Below are 12759 nucleotides of genomic sequence, written 5' to 3'. Positions count from 1 at the left end.
CCCTATAGAAGATGAATTAAATTAATTTTTGTTTGCATTTTCGTTTCTCGCGATTATCTCGGAAACTATGGGAGATAAAATTAAATTTTTTTTTTCATGTGTGAGCTATTTCCACCATTTCCTCGTATATTTTGGAAAAATTGTTTTTCACGTTAAAATTAATCGTTATTCTATTACACAACTCATATTCATAAGCTCATGTAAATTAGGGGATGAAATCACTCGAGTTTCGAAAGAAAGAAGACGCATTTTATTGTAATTTCTCATAATTTCGGAGTATTTTCATTTTTACTTGACACAATGTTCGATTTTTTGGCGTTTTCCGATGGATTACACCCAGATTCGGACGAAGTTGTCCCAAGAGCAGCTGGCCACTGCCATTCCATTTGGCGCGACGTTTAGGGAAGTTACTCTGTTCTCGTGGCCATTCATGGTGCCTGGAAAAAAATAGAGTAATCTCGATTTTTGGGTTATTGTCTTCAGTCAACTGAATCTTCAGTTAATAGCCAAGTAGTGGTAAGTTTTGTTTGGTATTACAGGATCCTAGTAGAAAAAAATTTACAAAATTCATGGCCAAGTATTCTTGTAGAAAAAATTCCAAGAGAATATTCGCAAAAAATAAATGGGATTTTAACGAGAATTCCCTAAAATTTTAGTAGAATGCTAACAGGATTTCTAGAAAATTCTATTGGATTTCGATTGAACTTTCTATTAGTTCTTGGCCGATTCTGTTGACATCTTCAATAGAAAAAATCAATAAAATTCGATTTTTCTATATAACTATTCTCTTCAGATATTTTCTATAGAATTTCCTTGGCTCCAAGTGTTTTTTATTCAATTTTTTTTGTTCTCATCAATAAAATAAAACAAAAAACATTGAGCCGAGGAAATTCCATAGAAAATATCTCAATAGAATGAGTTATATAGAAAAATCGAGTTCTATCTACTGTTTCTATTGAATATTTTCTATTGAACATTTCAATAGAATCGGCCAAAAACTAATGAAAGTTCAATAGAAATCCAATAGAATTTTTTTAACGAATTCGCTAGGTTTTTCTGTCAATTTTTTGTGCATGAATTAATTATCAATTAATTACCATTATGTTGAACTTTCAGTGTATCCCATATATGAATAGAATTATCATCACTCCCGCAAAATATAAATCTTCCACTCAGCGACAGCCCGCACGAGGTGAATCCAGGATTAGAACTAGGTGGTTTGAATGTCGCCAATTGTTGGTCAGACCGCAAGTCCCAAATTCGGGCTGTTTTATCCTCAGAAGCGGTGACGAAACCTTGACCCGATGGGTGACACTGCGGGGAAATGAGATTAGAAACCTTGCGATGCAGATCGGTGTTAGATTTCATTGTCCCTACTCACGCAAACGGAGTTGACGTCGGCCTCGTGACCGAAAAACGTTTGCTTGGCTCTTTCTTCCCTGAAGTCCCAGAGCTTGCAGGTTTTGTCGACGGATCCAGTGACGTAGGTCTGACCGTCCGGATTCAGACTGATACTGACAACGTCGCCAGCGTGGGCGGGAAAGTCGACGTTCTTCTTGCCAGACTCCAAGTCCCACATGCAACTGAATATAACCGAATTACGCGTATCAAAAAATTCAATAGAAAACCTAGTGAATTCCCGAGAAAATTCTATTGGAATTCTATAGGAATTCTCCGGGGTTTCTATAGGATTTCTATTGGAATTCTATTGACAAATTATATTTGTTTTTTGCGCTGATTCTATTGGATATTCGATGAGAAAAAGTCAATAAATTTCGAATGTCTGTTTGAATTTTTCTCTGGAGGTTTTTTCCGCTGTTTTTTGTTTTGTTTTACATTACAGAATTCGAGTGGAAAAAACTGAAAATTGATGCCGAAGCATTCTTATAGAAACAATCTTAAGAGAAAATTCAAAGAGAAGTTCGAAATCTATTGACTTTTTCTTATCGAATATCCAACAGAATCAGCACAAACAAACAACTTGTTCTATTGAAACAACAATGCTTCAATAGAATTCCAATAGGAATCCCATAGAAACCCCATAGAATTCCTATAGATTTTTCTAGCGAATTCGCTAGGCTTTCTATTGAATTTTTTCATGCGTGTAATTAATCCCAATGTTGAAATCCGTTCGAACAATTCAATAGTCGAGTCATAAAACAAACTAATTTTACTTGAAGATCAGTTTTTTTTTGCGCTAAGCGAAACCGAGCGCATTCGCCTGAAAATTTCGTGGAATTAGTATTGAATTTTTTCGTTTACGCGTTTCTTTCTAATGAGAATGTTCAGTAGAAAATATAGTTCTGTTTGAATTTTTCCTTTAAGATTTTTTCTATTAAAAATTATTGAGTACGGATTTTTTAAGTTTTTTTCCGCTTTATTTTGTTTTATTTTGCATTACAGGATCCCAGTGAAAGGAACTTCGAAAATTAATGCCCAAGTATTCTTATAGAAAAAAATTCCACGAGAATATTCATATAGAAAAATCGAAATCTATTGACTTTTTCTTATCAAATATCTCGTAGAATCAGCGCAAGAAAACAATAGAATTTCTAGAGTTTCAGTCGAATTTTCTGGCGAATTCGCCAAGTTTTTGCCAATAGTACCATTAATTATGAAGTATTTAGTCGTTATTCGCGACTGAATGGCTGAATTGAGTCACTTAGAATTCCTAAAAATGTCCAATTGTGGAATAATTTTATTCCAGACATAAATTTATTCCGACAATTTATTTAGCTAACAGCCCTACGCTGAATCAAAAAATCTAATTCTACTGGCTTTTATTGATTAAAGAGTTTCTAATGAACATTTTCTACTAAAAAAACGTGCAGAAAAGCTCCGGAATTGCTCAAAAACCTAATGAAATTTTCAATAGGCTTATTAGAAACTTTTTCGTGCATGTCCATTTCCTCATTAAATGAGATTTTCTTTCCAATTCTTTCTTTACATTTTCATATCTCCCGATCCGGTAATGAGTGTTTTATCATCCAAAAATCTGCACGAGGACAAAAACCCCTCATATCCCAGAAGCTCCCTCACGATCTTAGCGGATCCAGTGGAGTCTCGATTATTCACATCGTAAACAGTGCACATATTATCCATTCCTCCACAAGCCACGAAATTCCCGGAGGGACTGAAAGCAACGGACATCACCCAGGCAGAGCGCAGAGGGATGACTTGAACTTTGTTGCCAGTCCAGGAGTCCCAGATGATGAGCTTGCCATCGAGGGAGCCAGTCACGCAGTGCCTTCGCAAAAAATTAATTGAATAATTGGAAGGAACGTATTAAGGGGAGACTACTATGAGTTTTAAAAGTCGCGGGCTATTGGAATGAGATTTCTCACAGATTGAAGATCGATTATGTATGTCTAAAAACTAATAATTAGTGCAAAAAATGAATTGTTTATTGTTCGCTTGCCCCGCAGACGATTTTTAAAATGTTAAACATCACGTATGAAAAAATTCAATGAAACCTAGCGATTTTGCTACAAAATTCTGTTGGAATTCTATAGGAATTCTATGGGGTTTCTATAGGATTTCTATTTGAATTCTGTTGAAAAATTCTATTTGTTTTTTACGCTGATTCTATTGGGTATTCGATATCAAAAAATTAATAGGATTTCAAATTTCCGTCTGAATTTTTCTCTTGAGATTTTTTCTATAATGCTTGGGCATCAATTTTTTAACAATAAGTTTTTTCCACTCAGATTCTGCAATGCAAAATAAAACAAAATCCAGCGGAAAAAAGAATATTTGTGCACAGTAATTCTAATAGAAAAAATATAAGAGAAAAATTCAAACAGAAATTCGAAATCTATTCACTTTTTCTTATTGAATATCCGATAGAATAGACGCAAAAAACAAATAGACTTTTTCAATAGAATTCCAATAGAAATTCTATAGAATTCTTATAGAATTCCAATAGAATTTTCTAGCAAATTCGTTCGGTTTTCTATGGAATCTTTTTATGCGTGATAGTCCAGGGCCTCCAATATTGGAGCTACAGAAGTTTTTTTTTCAAAAAATTTTGAAAAAAAGTGTCGAATAACAATTACGACTTATTATTTTCAAATTTGACTCCTACACGGCTAATTATGTTTTTTTTTAAATAAAAATTGCGCCATTCATGTGAAATAGCCCCAAAAATGTTTCTGAAAGAATCGAAAATATATTTTAAATATTTTAAGGATAATTTTCCTATTTTACATGAATGGCGCAAATTTTCATATTAAACAAAACAAAATTAGCTGTGTAGGAGTCGAATTTCAAAAAACTAATTCGTAATTGTTATTGTACACATTTTTTCAAAAATCTCACTCCAATAGCCCGCATAGTTTCTCCTTAAATTAATCAAGATTAATAGGGAGGATGAGTCACCTGCTGTCTCCGCTGTAGTGCACTGAGTTAACTTTATTGATGTGACCCTTGAGGAGCTTTTTCGTGGAAAGTTTGACTTTCGGAGCGTCAGCTACTGAGCTACATGCCTCTTCTAACGTTGTGTCCTGCTGTTTCTTTTGGTCTTCCTTATTTCAACCGAAAATATTGGACAATGTGAAGGCGGTCATTCGTTTTCATGTTATTATTAAAATGGTGTAGGCCCCAGGGGGTTGAGGAATAGGTATATGACGCATGAAAAATTCAGTAGGAAATTTTTGGATTTATTTCACAGAAAAAACTGTACAGACTAATTTTATTCGTTACAAATGGCTTCTATTGGAATTACTTAGAAATTCTCTTCAAATTGTATTGGAAATCCTTCGAGAATTTTATCAGTTTTTTTATTCACCAGCGAACTGGCGCTTCGCGCTTTAACTTAGAAAATTAATGCCCTAGTATTCTTATAGAAAAAATTCCAAAAGAATATTTATATAGAAAAATCGAAATCTATCGACTTTTGCCCATGATCTGTCTCATGGAATCAGCGCAAAAAATAAATAGAATTTTAACGAGAATTCCCTAGAATTTTAATAGAATCCCAATAGAATTTCTAGAGAAATTCGAATAGAATTTTCTAGCGAATTTGCTAAGTTTTTCTATTGAATTTTTTTATACGCGTATAGCCGAAAAGAAACAATACTTTCCCTTGTTTTACCTTGAGTACCGCAAAACAATGAAGAAGTTGTGCAAGAATAGTATTTTTTGTCACTAGGCCGAAACAAACTTTTCCAACGAATATAAGTTTGTTATGAGAATCGTAGGAACTAAATCAATTTTTGTCTAAAATCGTAAATCTTTGGATTTGTTTCATAGAAAAAATTGTATAGATTTATGCTGTTCTTCACAAATGGCTTCTATTGGAATTACTTAGAAATTCTCTTCAAATCCTATTGGAAATCTTCCGAGAATTTTATCGGTTTTTTTTATTTACTAGCGAACGGGCGCTTCATGCTTTAACTTAGGAAAACTCATGCTCTAGTATTCTTATAGAAAAAATTCCAAGAGAATATTCATATGTAAAAATCAAAATCTATTGACCTTTTCCTATCATCTGTCTCATGGAATCAGCGCAAAAAACAAATAGAATTTTAACGAGAGTTCCGTAGAATTTTAATAGAATCCCAATAGAATTTCTAGAGAATTCCAACAGAATTTTCTAGCGAATTCGCAAATTTTTTCTATTAAATTTGTTCACACGTGTATAGCCGAAAAGGAACGATACCCTTGTTTCGCATAAACCGAATATTTTTCGGGAGCAAAATATGCGTCGAAGTACCGAACAACGAAGAATGGTGTTAAATATTATTTTTGTCACTAGTCCGAAACAAACTTTTCCGACGAATATAAAACACGATGGTCTGCTATGAGAATCGCAGGAACTAAAAAAATTTTTGTCTAAAACAGTATTTTCCTGCTTGCCCATAGGATACAATTTTTATCAATACAAATGAGCAACATTAGATTTTATTTTTCTGGTAATTTTCAAATAGCAAATTTTGTTGGTTCAAACAAGACTAGTTTGAAAGAAATTTTTTTTCTCGGTGTAGTTGAAGTGGATAGGATGACAGCGATGTTAGTGAAACAAACCTGACACTTCTTGATTAAATCGTCGAGCTCCTTCTTGAGGGCTGTCGTCTCCGGATCGTCTTTCCCCATTTCCGGGCTCTGTTGATGAGAGGGAATTGAGCACTAACTACTGATTAGAGACTTATGCCCGACTGAGAGTTTTCGGTTCCGGGTGAGTTTGAGGGAAGCCTCATCATCGACTTCTGTCCTAGTAATCATATTAAATGAATGTTCAATCCCATTAGCTTGGCCTGGTAGTGTAATTGCATTAGTAGGTTTCTAGATTATAAAAATAGAGTTTGATGAATTGAATTGGTGGGAGGGGTTGGGGATTATTTGCACTTTTGGATCGTTAACGGTGTCAAAATTGTTAATAGAGGGAATCCAGTGAAATTTTGAACCATGAAGTCGAAACAAAGTATGCAATTCATATTTTGGAATTTCTGAAGGAAATAGAAACAGAAAATGTTCAATGGAAAAATCGGAATGTATCGGTTTTTCTTTGAGGTATTTTCTTTAAATATTTTTTTAATGCATTGAATCTTTCATAGAAATTTGCAAACAACTTATCGCATCTTTAAGGATATCTAAGTATCTTTTACAGTTTGGTACGGATGATACCACGCACGAAAAAATTCAATAGAAAACCTAGTGATGTCGCTAGAAAATTCTGTTGGAATTCTATAGGAATTCTATGGGGGTTTCTATAGAATTTCTATTGGAATTCTATTGAAAAATTCTATTTGTTTTTTGCGTCGATTTTATTTGAAATATAGATTTTGATTGAAAACTGGTCAATAGTCAAAATTGACGCATCTCCTTTTACCACTTCGCTACTGAAATTATTTTCAATTTTCTATAAAAAATCCATGAACTTTAATTGATCTGAAGTAAACTTATTTTTATATTTCTAAAGTAGCGATTTTTAGAACCAATCCTTGATCATTTTCAATCGTTTCTCGCTCACTTTGAATCACAGTTTTTCCATTTTTTAAATTCTCAAAAACTTTTAGAATTGATAAATCCCTCCCTTACCGACGTAAGCAGAACAAGCTCGCCGGTCTCCTTGAAATCCGGCTGTTTCAATCAGCATGACAAACTCCAATGGACCACGTGCACCTGAATCATCAGGTGCCACCAACGATGATAGACAAAAAGGTGTGTGCGGAATCAAACCGGAGTAAGTGCCCCTATATTAACTTACATTTTTTCATTTAATCCCTCTACTCATTCATTTGGACAAGTGAAAAATACTTCATAACCTCCCCACATTCTTGAAATCCTTGTCAGCACGGACGAAAAAATTTAATAGAAAAACCTATCGAATTCGTTAGAAAATTCTATTGAATTTCTGTTGAATTGTATTAGTTTTTGGCAGATTCTACTGAAATGTTCAATAGAAAATACTCAGTAGAAAAAGTCAATAGAATTCAATTTTTCTATACAACTTATGCTATTGAGATATTTTCTATAGAATTTCCTCGGCTTAAATTTTATGTTTTTTCGTTTGATTTTCTTGATGAGAAGAAAAGATATAAAGATATGAAGACTCAGAAATAAATTCATTAATTGAGATTAGTCTAGGCTCATTCTAAAAGGGAAAAAGTATAGTTTCCATGGAAAAAAAATTATTCCATTTTATTTAAAATTGGATGAGCTGTTAACATTTTTGAAAAAATCAAAAGGGGCCGCTTTAGCCCACTCTCGCCTTCACTTAATGGAAACTTTACAGTTCTATATTATCAAATATAGAACTATTATATGTTGAATTATATTATATCAACACATATTAACGTTTTTATACTATGTTTAATGTATGTTAGAATTATTATATGTTGATATTTATTCATCATCAATCGAAAATTTAAACTGTTAATATTACATTATTTTTGAATTTTGATGAGTATATTTAAACATTTATTAATGTAACTCGCAAATCCTTTTAATATTGAAGAAATATAATATTGATAGCCATCCCTGGGGGGAAGAAATGTCGGGGAAGAAAAGGCGGACTAGAATAGAATTCCTTTACCCCAATGTCGACAACTTCTTTGTGGATGATACAAACGCTCCCTTTTCCCTCCAGATTCATTATCGAAGAACAAGTGAGGGAATCGGACGATTCTTCCCCCACCAATGCCGACCAAACCGATTCTACAAAAGTCTCTACCGACGACCCTGAGTCATCGGTAGTTATCACCCCTGCGACCCAAGAAACCCAGGATGAAGAGAGATCCACATCAGACGAGCCCCCCCGCAAGAAATCCAAACGCGAGTGGAGAAAGGAAAAGCTAAAAGGTCAGAACAAACAGCGACCCCCGCCCTTCAGAAGCCCAAAAGAGCAGAACCTGTGCCCCTGGCTGGTGGATCAGCTGGCCACTGACCCCGAGAAGAAATGCCCCTCTCAAAACTGTAAATTCTTGCACGACAGAGTCGAATACATGAAGCTCAAAGAGCCTGACATAGGTCCCGACTGTTACGTCTTCGAGCTCACGGGCAGATGCCCCAGAGGCACCGCCTGCAGGTTCGGCTCCAGTCACCTAACCGAGACGGGCATCAACATCATCAATCCCGAGAGGTACCAAAACTACAAAGAGAAACCTGCAGCCACGAAGAACCAAATCGCAAACTCCCTTCAGGAGAAATTGCGAAGACGAAAGTACAATTTCTCGAAGGCTGAGAGGATCATGAGGAGTACCGACGAGATCCTAAAGGAAAAAAGAGCTCGAGGAGATGACAGAGGACCGGAAAAGCCCTCAGGAACCCCAGGAACGCCTCAGGAAGAGAAGATTGAGAAGAGAGTGGGCCCAGTGTCGGATGCTGATTTGGTAAAGCTTCGAGCCTCAGAGAAGAAGAAGATAGACTGGAGGGACAAGATCCTCCTGAGTCCTTTGACAACAGTTGGAAATCTTCCATTCAGACGCATCTGCAAGGAGTATGGGGCGGACATAACGTGTGGGGAGATGGCACTGGCTCCTAAGATCCTCAAGGGCGCTTCTGAGGAATGGGCTTTGGTGAAGAGGTATGTCATGTTATTCGGAATTTTCGATCGATATAAATGAATATTCGGGGCATTGCATTACACGTATGAAAAAATCGTATAGAAATTTTCAATACGGATTGCGTATAGAAATTCTATATGATTTCCGTATATGATATTCGGATATTTCTATACGGATATTTTTTATACAAATTATTTTTATACGATTTCTATAGGTTTGATCCTATACGACCCACTGGAACATGTATAGAAACATTTCGTATGGAGTTGCGACATTTCTCTACGTTTTTCTCTGGAGCGTTTAGATATCTTTCGCATGAAAACAAAAATTGTAAAATATGTAAAAATTTATGTATAGAAATAATTCGTATAGAAAATATTCGTATTGAAATATCCGAATATCATGTACGGAAATCCTATAGAATTTCTATACGCAATCCATATAAAAAATTTCTATACGATTTTTTCATACGTGTATTAGAAATAAAACTAACACTTTCTCTCAAGTAAAACATAATCTGACAGAATGATAGAATGATAAAAAAAAATAGGAAAAATTCTGAACATTTTTAAAGAGCGTTTTTAATTAAGATTCAGAATGCGTTGAAACAAGTGGAAATTACAAATATTTGATTCGCTGTGGCAAATTATCTATTAGCTGTCATTTTCCATGGTGGATAACAAAGCACTAACTCCTCATGGGAAGTGACAGCTAGCAATCTCAATTTTCAAAACAGTGGTATGTCGTCATCTGCCATTTTTATGTGATAAAAGTGTGATTAAAAAATTCTCCAAAATATTACAACTTTTTTCAAAGAGCCTTCTCCGTAATAAATGTCTCTGTGGAGTGTGGGAAAAGATTTACAAAATCAGTGTTCCCCCTGCATGATATTAGGTGACAGGCCGCCATTTGTCACCGTAAATCAGATACATTTTTCATGTTTTTGTTATTCAACTTATTCTGAATATAAATCAAAAATGCTCGTTGAAAAAATTAAGATTTTTTTCTACTGTTTACGATTATTCATTCGTAATTTTTCAAAACTTCTGCATGACGCAGGACTTAATTGACAATTTCAGATGACGAAAGATGAAAAAAAACATCGAGATAACGTTCGAAAGATTAAATTAATTGAATCAATTAAATATTCGAATTTCGAATTATTTTATCAATCAATAATTGAGTTCTTACGATTGACAAAAAATTTCTTTCGGAAACCTAATTTTTGTAGAAATGAAATTGATTTCTGGTAAAATTTCGAATGTGAATAAATTTGTTACGATTCCGAACAAATGATTTTTATGATGGAAAATTGATTGTTTATGAATTATTTACAGAAGATGCTCGTAATTTGCAAAAATTATAATTTTTAATTATTTCATCAATCTTCCTCCAAAAGTAGACATTCCAATTTTTTTTCAGATTTAAAAAATGATTTCTAACAGTTTAATATCAAAATGCAACTTCAGACCTGCAAAATTTAAATAATAAAATTATCGTAAAATATCTGGAAACTTATTTCACTGGACAGAAAATACCAGAGTACTTGAATACCCTTAATTCAATCATATGTTAATTCCATAACTCACCGATTTACCACAGGTACGAGACAGAGGACATTTTTGGGGTCCAGATCTGTGGGAACAACACCGGGGTCCTCACCAGGTCTGCCCAGTTGCTGAACGAAGAGGCAGACATTGATTTTGTGGATTTGAATTTAGGGTGTCCCATCGAGTTGATTTATAAGCAAGGAGGAGGGAGTGGAATGCTGACCAGGAGGAATATCTTGGAGAGTGTCGTTCAGTCTGTCAGTCAGGTTCTGGATGTCCCTCTCACCATCAAAACGAGGATGGGGGTCTATCAGGATAAACCAATTGCTCATAATCTGAGCCCGCAGTTCAGAGACTGGGGGGCCTCTATGATCACTGTTCATGGCAGGTCCAGAGAGCAGAGGTACACGAAGAGCGCGGATTGGGAGTATATTGAGAGGTGTGCGGCTGCGGCTAGTCCAATTCCAGTTTTTGGGAATGGAGATGTTCTGGGGTATGACGATTATTTGAGGGTGAGGGAGAGCTGTCCCAGTGTGCAGGGGATCACCATTGGCAGGGGTGCGTTGATTAAGCCGTGGATCTTCACGGAGATCAAGGAGAGGAAGCTCATCGATATGGCTAGCTCAGAGAGACTGGAGATTCTGAGGAAGTATGCGAATTATGGGCTGGACCACTGGGGGTCGGACACCAGGGGGGTCGAGACCACGAGGAGATTCATGCTGGAGTGGATCTCGTTTTTGCATAGGTAGGAAAAAATGGAATGCATGATTAAGGATGTTTATCCAAAATCGCGAGTATTCAAAAAAATTGATTTTTTTGTCAATTTAGAGATGAAGTTATTCAATGGATAGTTTGTGATATATGACAGAATATGGGAATAACTAGAGAAAATCGCGGACCCAATCTATTTTGCCCGGGATAACCACAAAAAACTTCATTTTTTCCTGTTTTTACCTTCAAAATGCTCCTTGCGCCGTAGTTTTTTTACGATTTTTGCATTTTTTTCAATGTTCGTTATACTCCAAAGAATAAAAGATAAGCATCCGTTTTAATTTATTCGCATAATAGATCATGAATAAATTTTTTTTTAATTTCATCAATTTTTCGCGTCTCTAGAGTAGAGTTTCAATTCAATATAGGCTTCCGTTTCAATATAGTTCAATATAGTTCCATATAGTTTTAATTTGTTTCAATATAGGCTTATATAAACACAAAATGGAAGAATTCTCTCGTCCTCAATTGAACAATTCAAATATGTTCTTGAATCATAAATTCGTTCCCCACGTTTTTATTCATTGTTATTCAATTTCAATCAACATGTATGTTTAGATACATCCCAGTGGGAATATTAGAGTCGCCACCACAGAGAATCAACGAGCGACCTCCATTCTACAAAGGCCGTGACGAAATGGAGACCCTCATGGCCAGTTCCAATTGCGCCGATTGGGTGAAAATATCGTAAGACAATAATTCAATACTTCTCCTATCTTTCAACATATCACAAACTTTTGCCCCTCAAGTTTTTACATATCATAAATTTACTGCCTTTTTTCGTTTATGATTCACGCAAAAACGGATGAATCGATTTCAATGGGATTATAGTAATTATAGTAATTTTTAGAACAACATATTTCTCAAAATTCCTAAAGAAATCGAATTATTTCGGACAGATGAATCATTTTCTCCCATGTTAAGGTGAAACAGAACGCCTGTGTCTATAGGAACTTTTAGAATTATGTTTTCTCCTGCAATTATTATTTTTCACTTATTAAACTACTTCATTGACTCAATAATGCAATAACAGAGTCGATAAAGTAGTTTCATAGATAAAAATTAATAATTATAGGAAAAAACAATTCTAAAAGTTCATACACATACAGGGGTTCCGTTTCACCTTAAATGAAATTGCCCATGACGCGACGTTGCCGAAAACTCGTTAAACGCACCCGAGCAGTGTAGAATGAATTCGGCAACGCTAAAGCCTAAATAACACGGCGGCAAATTCCCGCGCAGGTGACCAATCGCAGTTTCTCCTCCATTCACCCCTCAATCAGTTAATACTCATTTTCTACTCTTCCAGAGAAATGTTCCTTGGAAAAGTTCCTGACGGTTTCCATTTCCTGCCAAAGCACAGAGCGAATTCATGGAAATAATGTACCATAAAAAAATACTCAATAAATCATTTAATAAAAATCAAAGTCTTT

The 12759-nt window shown here is 35.1% G+C and overlaps 2 protein-coding genes across 2 annotated transcripts; one reads left to right on the top strand and one right to left on the bottom strand.

Moving 5' to 3' along the window:
- Positions 1 to 227: 227 nt before the first annotated feature.
- On the bottom strand, positions 228 to 6167 carry LOC107035713 (guanine nucleotide-binding protein subunit beta-2). Its single transcript, XM_015253269.1, has 6 exons — positions 6025 to 6167; positions 4378 to 4523; positions 2948 to 3247; positions 1382 to 1583; positions 1098 to 1314; positions 228 to 437 (listed from the first exon to the last, which is right to left on the bottom strand). Exons 1-6 carry the CDS (start codon positions 6091 to 6093, stop codon positions 331 to 333), a joined length of 1041 nt encoding a protein of 346 aa, XP_015108755.1. The 5' UTR covers positions 6094 to 6167; the 3' UTR covers positions 228 to 330.
- An 890-nt stretch (positions 6168 to 7057) lies between these two features.
- Positions 7058 to 12716, top strand: LOC107035723 (tRNA-dihydrouridine(47) synthase [NAD(P)(+)]-like). Its single transcript, XM_015253286.1, has 5 exons — positions 7058 to 7183; positions 8090 to 9025; positions 10608 to 11300; positions 11885 to 12013; positions 12636 to 12716. Exons 1-5 carry the CDS (start codon positions 7095 to 7097, stop codon positions 12706 to 12708), a joined length of 1920 nt encoding a protein of 639 aa, XP_015108772.1. The 5' UTR covers positions 7058 to 7094; the 3' UTR covers positions 12709 to 12716.
- The last annotated feature ends 43 nt before the right edge of the window (positions 12717 to 12759 follow it).

The sequence above is a fragment of the Diachasma alloeum genome, unplaced genomic scaffold (assembly GCF_001412515.2).
Source record: "Diachasma alloeum isolate Michigan unplaced genomic scaffold, Dall2.0 Dall_scaffold_00200, whole genome shotgun sequence".
NCBI classification, from domain to species: Eukaryota; Metazoa; Arthropoda; class Insecta; order Hymenoptera; family Braconidae; genus Diachasma; species Diachasma alloeum.
The sequence above is the reverse complement of the archived record's forward strand: the minus strand, read 5'-3'. Positions and strand labels throughout refer to the sequence as shown.